Below are 10,102 nucleotides of genomic sequence, written 5' to 3'. Positions count from 1 at the left end.
CTACTTCCTTGTGTGTTGTTTCAGAGATACTTTATACATAAAAAATTAGTGTATTTTTTTACACATACAGTACTTATGCAGGTTTAAAACCCATCTCCAACAAATTAAGTGAAGAAAAGCAAGGTGAAAACCCATATGGGTTTTAAAAAGTTGCCTTATTTTTTAATAGTTGTATTTCACCTGTCTCTTAATGGATGCTTACATTGCTTTTGACCTTTTCCTATTACAAAAGAAAGGAATAGCCTCGAACATAAATTTGCATTTGTGGAAGTATTTCTATAACATACATGATTGGAAATGCAATTGCATTCTGGTCCTTTGTATAATTACATTTTTTCAAAATTTTCTGAAATTCACTATTTTAAAGTTGTTTCCAATTTTCTTATATATAGTCTTTGCTTTATTTTCATTCTGCTTTGAATTCCTTGAGGCCCTTAAATATATAATAGCTCAAAAATGTAGAAGTAGAACTCTATCACTTGAATCATTTCTTGAGACTTAGAACTTTAAATTGTTTATGTAGTCTTTGATCCTGCAACTACTTCTTGTAACTTTTAAAGCTTTTGTTTGTTTGTTTTTTGGCAGCACTGGGGTTCAAACTTAGGACCTCATGCTTGATAGACAAGCACTCTACCACTTGAGGCACTGCCTTAGCCCTTTTTTGTAGTGGATTTTTTTGAGCTAGGGTACTGCAAACTATTTGCCTGGAACTGGCTTCAAACCCATGATCCTTCTGATCTCTACTTCCTGAATAGTTAGGATTACAGGTGTGAGCCATAGGTGCCCCGCCCTTTAAAACTATTTATCTCATAAATTTTCAGATTTTTCCCTTTCCACTCTGACCCCTTTTTGCCTTTTGTCCATCTGACTATTCTTTAGGAGCTGTCATCCTGCCTTTAGTCCTTATATCAACCATGTATAGAGAAGAAGAAAGCAAAAAACATTTAGCCTGATTGTTTTTACACCTAGATCTTCAGATTCCAAATGACTATGTGAGAACTGACTGGGTCAGTTTTCTTTTTTACTGACTTACAACTTTGATAGAGTACATTCATTCTCAATTTAGCAAGCTTTTAGCTTCTATCCTGTGTTTATATCATAAAGGACTCTGTAATAGCAACTTTATTATCTCATTATAAGGGACGCTAAAAACAGACGTGTATCTTTTTTCAATATTGTGTACTTAAAAGGGTAGATATGTCTCCCCCTCTCCCTACCTTTTTATCAGCACATAAGATAGTGCTTATTATAGAATGGGTTTTGGTAAGTGTCGAATTGAGTTGGATTTGTTGGGCATCTTTGTTTGGTATCTTGATGTAAAAGAAAAATGGATCGTTTATGGCTATATTGAGATGTACCAAAACATGTACTTTAAAACTAACTGGGTATGTTGGCTCATTCCTGTAATCTTAGCTACTCTGGAGTTGTAGATAGGGAAGATCAAAGCCATACCTGGCAAAAAGTTCGTGAGATCCCATCTCAACCAATAAAAAGCTGAGTGTGGTGGTGCATGCCTGTCACTCTAGCTGTTGGGGAAATGTAAATAGGAAGACCTCAGTCCAGGCAAGCCTGGGCATAAATACAAAACACTATTCCAAAAATAAAGCAAAAACGGCTGGGGGTGTGACTCAAGTGGTAGAGCCCCTGCCTAACAAGTACAAGGCCCTGAGTTCAAACCCTAGTACCTCAAATAGATAAACAAATGTATCAAACTAGCCAAAATATTATGATCCCAAAGTATAATTCGCAGCAGAATCAGCATCACCTAGAGGTTTTGTTAGAAACATAGTCTCAGTCCCTGTCCTGGAACTAGTGAATCTGAGTCTGCATTTTAACCAGATCCTCAGGTAGTTCACATACATATTAAAGTTTGGGAAACACAGCTTTTGTCCACTGCCTTGTGTGAAGAAGGGAGAGAGGATTAGCGCTAGATAAGTCAGGAGGGATGAGTGATGAAAGCCTGGGGCCAGTCACTTAATGTAGTAGGTTGAGCAGAGCACACTGAAGGAAGGATGGCTCAGTGGTGTAGGTCTCACACTAGGAGGTTACTAAGGAGACCCGAATGTCAGACCGCTGATTTGTTTTTTACATCCCCAACCCTGCTAGTGAATTTTTAGTTCATGTTCCAGTAGTAGTCATTGATGATTTTTGAGCTAAAGAGCAACTTATTTAAAGAGCAGAATTCTAATCCTAGCTACTTGGGAGACAGATCAGGAGGACTAAGGTTTGAGACCAACCAGGACAAATAGTTCTTGAGACCCCATCTCTAAAAATAACCAAACCAAAATGGACTGGAGGTGTGGCTCAAGTGGTAGAGTACCTGTTGTGCAATTGAGAAGATCTGAGTTCAAACCCCAGTTCCACCAAAAAAATCCACAAAAACCAAGGAGCAGCATTTTAGGAGAGGTCCACTAATGATGATGTCCATGAAATTGGAAAGGTGAGCAAGTATAAACAAGAGTATAAATGGTGAAGTAATTTTCCTTAGATAGGTATCATGTGATGAAACATGGTGTAAGGATATGACCTGGGAATAGAAATGATGGGAAAAATAAGAAGATACTGGGTTTACTCATTACAGTATTAGGTAGCTTAAGTAGTGATGTTAATGGTGGTCTGGTGGGAATGATGAAGGCTAATAACGAAGGCCTCCTAACTAGCTTTTTTTTTCCCCACTATGATTCTGGGGATCAAACTCAGGACTTCCTGCATACTAAGCATGCACATGCTACCACCAAGCTATCTCCACAGCTTCTTAGCATCTGTATTTGTGAGTGTGTGTTGTACTGGTGTTTGAAATTTTCCATAATTAAAAGTTTGAAAAGCCAGGTGTGGTGGCATACACCTGTAATCCCAGCACTCAGGAGGCTGAGGATCACTAGTTCAAGGCCAGGCTGGGCTACATAGTGGTTTGTGGTCTACTTGAGCTATATAGAGAGACCCTATCTCAGAAAAACAAAAAACAAAACAAAAGTTTAATAAAAAAAGAAAGCCAGGGTTTAATCTGGGTTATGTGTGACTCTAGAATGTAAATTCTTAACCCTTACACCTTTGTTTACCATGATGGGGTTATAAAGAGTTTTCTATGGCACCTAAAAAGCATTTTTTTAATTTTAATAGATGTCTATTCATTATTATTTTTCCTCCTCCTCCTCTTTTTCTTTCTTTTTTTTTTTTTTTTTTTCTTGATATGTAGTTCAGGCTGGTCTTGAACTTGGAATACTGGGTCAGCCTCCTGAGTGCTGGAATTATAGGCATGATACCATTCCAGGTTTGTTACCTTTGATTTCTAGCAGGAAAACTGCTGTGAGTTTTTGATTTACAAACATACATGAAGCATACTTTTTTTTTTTTCCCCTGGTACCGGGTTTAGAACTAAGGGCTCTTAGCAAGTGGTTTACTTCTTGAGCCACACTCCCAGCCCCAAGCATACTTTCAAAATAAATTTGAAAATTAATTGGCCTAAAAAATTTCATAAATAATAGTACTAGTAGAATTCAGATGTGACAAAAATTGTATGGTATGAGAATGAAGTTGGAGCCTTTACTGTTCCATTGGTACAAAGGGTCAAATGAAGAGGCATTTTATAAGCTTTGCATAAATCCCTAATACCCACATTTTGATGCCTACCCTAAAATTGTGTGTCAGTCTGTCTCTGTGTATCTTCAAAGACCTTAAGACTTACAAGAAATTTCAGAGGACATTTTTTATTGTTATTACAGAATGTCATATCCAGGCTATCCCCCCACAGGCTACCCACCTTTCCCTGGATATCCTGTAAGTATTGCTATAAAAACAACTCATATTCTTGAAACAGGTATCACATAGGAGTAGTCCATGAGAGATCTTACAGAAGCGCTGGGGCAGGGGGTCATGAACGCCAGTGCCCAGAAGTACTGAGTAGAGTAGTAAATGAAGGCAGGAGTTGTGGGGAAGCTAGAGACACCTTTCATCTGTGGAAAGCTGGCAGCTGCTCAGCTTGTACCCAATATGGCCATACAGGGAGACAGAGCCAGTGCTGCTAGATATTCCAATACTTTGAATAAAGCCAGAAACTGTATTTTATGTGAAGTGGCCCAAGTTTTTCAAACTTGAAAGTTTTTTTTGAAAAAACATTTTCAATGCGTTGTGAGCCAATAAAACGTGTAAGCTAAATCCATCCCATGCACTATTTATTATCTTTTGTGTTAGAAGATGTAAAATAACTAAGAAAGGCTTGACTCACATAAATTGCAGTGAATCAAGAGCCCTGGCCCCACCGAGACCTAAGCTCATAGCTGAGGCATAAATAAGAATTGCTTATTTCAGTTTATACTCCGAAGTAGTATGGGGGGCTATAATCTAACTTGGAGAGACTACAAAGAGGAATCGAAATAGGGAATGATAATGTGCATATCCTGACATTAAGTGAACATATATAGCTCTCCTGAATATGTCTTAGGAGAAGGAAGGAACTCATGAGCTTTGTTAGTTCTTACGGCCTTGAGGGTTGATAAGAACCTGGTTCTGACTCACTATTTATGAGTAGAGTTAAATTTAGCTAAACTCTGATTTAAAAAAAAAAAGTGTTCTTACAAGCTAATACACTACTGCTAAACCAGGACTTCTAATGAGATTTTTGAAAAGTAAAAAACTTTCTGAGTATGGTTGCTTATATCTATAATCCCAGCATTCAGGATGCTGAGGGCAAGAGGACCTTAGGTTCAAAGCCAGCCTGGACTGCATAGTAAGACTATGTCTCAAAAATAGTATCTTTTTTAAAAGTAAAAAAAAAACCTTAAAGAACTCTAATATCAATCTTCATTCCTCTTTTAAAAGTAGATCATCTTTCTCTCTGATCATGTTCATTTGAACATTTTTCTGATTTTCCAGCCTGCAGGTCAGGAGTCCTCTTTCCCCCCTCCGGGTCAGTATCCTTATCCTAGTGGCTTTCCTCCAATGGGAGGAGGTGCCTACCCACCAGCTCCAAGTGGTGGCTACCCTGTGGCTGGAGGCTACCCAGCACCTGGAGGTTATCCAGCCCCAGGAGGCTATCCTGGTGCCCCACAACCAGGCGGGGCACCATCCTATCCTGGAGGTGAGTTATGGGTCATGGAATTAGCAGTGATTCAGAATTGCTGGAGTATTTTTTTCTTCCTCTCCCTTATCCTCTTCATTCCTGCTTGTTTTATGAAAGATCAGAATCTCTTAGGTAGCAGTGGACTACTGGAAAGATAGACTGATGAAGGGTCTCAGAGGGCATGAAATCTGGGAGCAGGGTAAAAAAATTCCAATTCCTGTGAAAGGAATTGGAATAAATTTCATGGTAATGAAGGGCCAGTGTTACAACACTCGGCATGATTATTTGTTACTTTAAGAACTGATTAAGGTACTTTAGTTAGCATGATTATAACCTTTAGGACAACTTTCCATGAAGATAGAAAAAAAAATATCCCCAGTGGCTCACACCTGTAATTCTAGTTACTTGGGAGGCTGATCAGGCAAATAGTTCTTGAGACCCCATCTCCAAATAACTAGAGCAAAAATGGACTCACGGTGTGGCTCAAGCAGTAGAGTACCTGCTTTGCAAGCTCGAAGCCCTGAGTTCAAACCCCAGTCCTACAAAAAAAAAACTTAGCAATTTGTATTGTAAATTAATAAAGAATATAATAAATTTTCATTTCTTGAGAAAGTGACTATATAGACCAGGCTGGCCTCAAACACCTAATCCTCCTACCTCTGCTTCATGAGTGTTGGAATTACAGGTGTGCTACCACTGTGCCCATCTCTTAAACTTTTTTTTAATGTAGAAGGAGTTGATGAGGTGAATATAGACAAGAAGATTGCTATTATAGCATTACTTGCATGTTTTTTCAACTGTTAACAGCATGCGTTTTTCTTTTTTGTTTTTGGTGTTTTTGTGTTTTCTCTGTAATCATGAGGACTTTCAGTATAATTTATTGACCTATTCCAGGCCAAGGATTTGGAGCCCCACCTGGTGGAGCAAGCTTTTCTGGCTATCCACAGCCACCTTCACAGACCTATGGTGGTAGCCCAGCACAGGTCCCATTACCTGGTAGGTACCAGCTGTCCAGAAAGAAACAGTATCATGATACTGTGAACTTTTCAGTTGCAATTAAGAATAATTAGTTTATGTTTGGGATAGTCTTTTGTGAATGCTTACGTATTTCTGTAAATAATTTTAAATATAAGTTTTTGTGAAATAATATTAATTTGATGGAAGAGTGTAATCAGTCAAATGGAAAGGAGGAGCCAGTTGTCTATTAAGTCAATCCCAAAGCCAACAAGCAGATTCTTTAGCAACTTCTGCCCACTCCTGTACACAAATGAAACTACCCCCAGAACTATCCAGACAATCATTCCAGATGAAATCAGTATTGAATCTGCTTAAAGTGTTTAAGAAAAAAATTATTTGTTAGGATCTTACATAATCATGGAATAGTAAAAAGGTCCTTATGATCCAAGTTGGTTTTACATTCAGTAAATTATAATACTTTAAGAAATTATCCCACTGAATAACATTATATGCATGTTCCCATGTTTTTTTTTCATAGTGATCAGTGCTGTTTGTTTGTGGGGTTTGTTATTTGTTTGTTTTAACACATAGGTGGCTTTCCTGGAGGACAGATGCCTTCTCAGTATCCTGGAGGACAAGCTCCTTACCCTGCTCAGGTACTTCTGCTTCTGTCTTTTGATTTTTTTTTCTTCCATCTTTTCAGTTCCGTCTGGGTAAATGGAACTGGATAATTCCAAAGAAGAGCACCCTCCTTTGCTGATGTGAGAGATTTCTGTGAAATAGAGGAAATGTCTGTCACAGTAACTTAAGACTTTAACCTTTGCTTCTGTAGACCCCATGCTCTCTTTGGCCCATCTGCTTTAGGTAGCATCCTGATAAATTTGATAAGACAAGCAGGTCCTTCTCACAGATGATGATGATGATACTTATAACTTTACCCTGCAGAATCATGTGGGTCTCGGCATTGGTTTTAACACCTTTTCTTCTTCCACCCTTACTGGCAATTTTACTGTGAACTTGGATGACTAGATGATTGGTATTTCTGGCAGTGATTTATTTGTTTTCCACTTTTCCCTTTATAACTTACCACTCTTCTTTCAGATCAGTACAGAATCCTTTCCTTCCTATCCTGTTTTCTCTCCTGTTTCTTTGGATTATAGCAGTGAAGTGAGTAAAGTTTTCTAATGTTTACAAATCACCATGTCCTCTATATGTGCCTTTGTTTCTGACTTCTCATGTACTTGTCTGTCGCCACTTCTTGGGAGTTTAACGATACAGGTTTTATCCTTATGCCCTTAGTTCTTGTCAGTACTGGGATATGGACTCAGGACCTTGAGCTTGCTTGGCAGGCCCTTACTGCCACCTTTTGGCTTTAGTTATTTTTCAGATAGGGCCTTGTATTTTTGCCCAGGGCTGGCTTCAGACTGCAATTTTTCTACCTACTATCTCCCATGTAGGTTTCCCTTAGTTGCAATCTGTGATCCCACCTCTGTGTCACTCCTTATTTTAATACTATTTTATTCTTAAATTGCCTTATTCTTTTATGTCCTATGTAATTTACTAGGAATATGTAGCATACTTTATGCTTACTTTCCTTTTGGGTTTTTAATTGATTTCCTATAAGAAATTTTAATAATGGTAGTTAATCTTAATGATTTTACTATTATTAGTAAAGGTGCAGCTATGATAGGAGAGGAATGCAGTATGGGAAAAGAAATACTGTGGTGAATTATTGACTCCCTTTGCTAAGTTTCTTACCCAGATAGGGTAAGAAACTTGTTAGGGCCACAGAGCTAGCAAAAGACAAAGCTGTGACTAGATTATAGTTTTGCTAACTTCTAGTAGTTTCTGTACTATACAATGTTGCTTTGCTGATACAGTAAATTATATTCCTCTAAAGCAATACTAGATTACTTTCAGTCCTTTGTTATTGTTGTTGAAGTTGATTGTTCATGTTATATAATCTTTATTTACTTTAATCACTTTTGCTATGAGAATTTTTATTTAAGTATGCATATAATTTCAGAAACATTTTATGACTCAGTATAAAAATTTTTTAAACATAAAATACTAAAAGTAAAACCCATAACATAAGAAAGTTATTTTGTATAACAATTTCCAGCTTAAGCAAGATCTAAAGGCAGTAGGTAGAAGTTAACAGAGTGGTAGATTTTGGATGAGCTTTTAGATGGAAATAGAACAGGTTACCTTGTGAAGGATGAGATCCCTGTCTTTGAAGTCCTAAGGTACAGGTTGGTTGGTGTGAGTACAGTTGTACATGCATGGGCATGTGTGTTTTGTGAGGGTCCATATGTGTGTGTGTGTGTGTGTGTGTGTGTGTGTGTGTGTGTGTGTATGTATATATATATATCTCCAGGCCCTGGATTCATTCTCCCAGCACTGACAAAAAAAAAACAACATTTTTTTTTAAAGGCTACTGAAAGATGGTCATGTTCCCATCTCCTCATTTACTTTGTCCTCATAGGTTTTGGTGGCTTGTTGTATTCAATGGATATAATTTTAAATTCAGTTTCAGTTGCCTAAAAAGATATTGGATCTTTTTTTATAACTTAAAATTATATGGATTGCCTGTTTAAATGATAATATTTTAGAGATACTAGGTTAAATAAAACATGTTACTACAATTAAAATTTTTAAAAAACTTATGAGGTATTATTTTGGTTCATTCTATCTCTCTTAAGCCCTGACTTGAGTATTTTAATAAAACAATTGAATTAATAGCATTATATTTTAAATTTTTTCAGCTTTTTTTTTTGATGGTGCTGAGGTTTGAACTTAAGGCTTTTGTGCTTGCAAGGTAGGTCTTCTACCACTTGAGCCACACCTCCAGCCCATTTTTCAACTTTTAACTTTGAAATAATACCACACTTTACAAAATTTGCAATAATAGTACAAAGAATTTCTATATAACTTTTACACAGATTCTCCAAATGTTAATTTCCTATATAACACAATACAATGACCAAAATCAGGAAATAACATTGATATAATACTTATTACTTAACCTTTTTACCTTAGCTAAATTTTACTAATTCTCCCAATAATGTCCTTTTTCTGGTTCAGGATCACATTCTGGATGAAACATTATATTTATTGTCATGTCTCTCAAATTCTCTTTAATCTGAAACACTTCCTCCGTCTTTGTTGTTCATGACATTGATACTTTTGAAGGTGCTACCAGTTTTTTGTAAAGTATTTCTTAATGAGGGAATGTCTGATACTTCCTCATTTTTAAATTAAGGTTAGACCTTTTGGGCAGGAATACCACAGAAATGTTCTTTTCCCAACACATCATATCTGGGGGCACTTATTGCTGACTTATTTCATTACTAGTGGTAATTAATTTTGATCACTTATTTAGGATGATGCCTGCCAACTTTCTCTGCTGTAATGTAATAAAGTATGCAAATATATTGGTTCTCAGCAGACTTTTCCCCTCTAATTTTAGCATCCATTGGTATTCCTTGCTTGAAACAGTTACTACTAAGGTATTTGCTAAGTTGCAATTTAAATTTCCATGTAGGTTTGTATTTTAAAATTACGTCCATGCTGGGCATGGTGGTTCACACTTGTAATCCTAACTACTCAGGAATCAGAACTTCTCAGGTATATGGATTCAACACCTGTCCAGGCAAAAAGTCCTCCAAATTCCATCTCAACCAATAAAAAACCTCAGTGTGGTGGTGTGCACCTGTCATCCTAGCTACACAAGAGGTGTAAATAGGAAGATCATGTTTCACTCAAGCCTAGGCATAAACACAAGGCCCTATCTGAAAAATAATTATAGCAAAATAAGGCTGGGGGTGTGGCTCAAATGGCAGAGCTCCTGCCTAGCAAGTACAAAAGGCCCTGAGTTCAAACCCCAATACCACCAAAACAGATAAATACAGTCCATATTTTTTCTGGTTTGCTTCCAGAAAATGTATGAAGAATATTGTACCTCCTCAAATCTCTAATCATCCCTGTATTTTGTGCTTTTTCTTACTACAGAATATTTTCTTTTATGTGTAACAAACAGGGCCCATGTAGGATTGAAGGGATATTATCAAAATTATATTGCTAGTT

The 10,102-nt window shown here is 37.1% G+C and overlaps 1 protein-coding gene across 2 annotated transcripts in view; it reads left to right on the top strand.

The window, feature by feature from the left end:
* Positions 1-10,102, top strand: part of Anxa7 (annexin A7) — a 33,046-nt gene that overhangs the window by 1,731 nt on the left and 21,213 nt on the right. Inside the window, exons 2-6 of one of the 2 annotated variants that reach the window (XM_020157970.2) lie at positions 3,723-3,777; positions 4,873-5,077; positions 5,954-6,055; positions 6,608-6,672; positions 7,118-7,183. In XM_020157970.2, coding sequence (XP_020013559.1) covers positions 3,724-3,777; positions 4,873-5,077; positions 5,954-6,055; positions 6,608-6,672; positions 7,118-7,183 — 492 coding nt within the window. In that variant the 5' untranslated portion in view covers position 3,723. The remainder of the gene's footprint in view (positions 1-3,722; positions 3,778-4,872; positions 5,078-5,953; positions 6,056-6,607; positions 6,673-7,117; positions 7,184-10,102) is intronic. The other variant, XM_020157973.2, reaches the window with a different exon arrangement.

The sequence above is a fragment of the Castor canadensis genome, chromosome 7 (genome assembly GCF_047511655.1).
Source record: "Castor canadensis chromosome 7, mCasCan1.hap1v2, whole genome shotgun sequence".
Classification (NCBI taxonomy): domain Eukaryota; kingdom Metazoa; phylum Chordata; class Mammalia; order Rodentia; family Castoridae; genus Castor; species Castor canadensis.
Note: the sequence above shows the minus strand (reverse complement) of the source record. Positions and strands in the feature narration are given on the sequence as shown.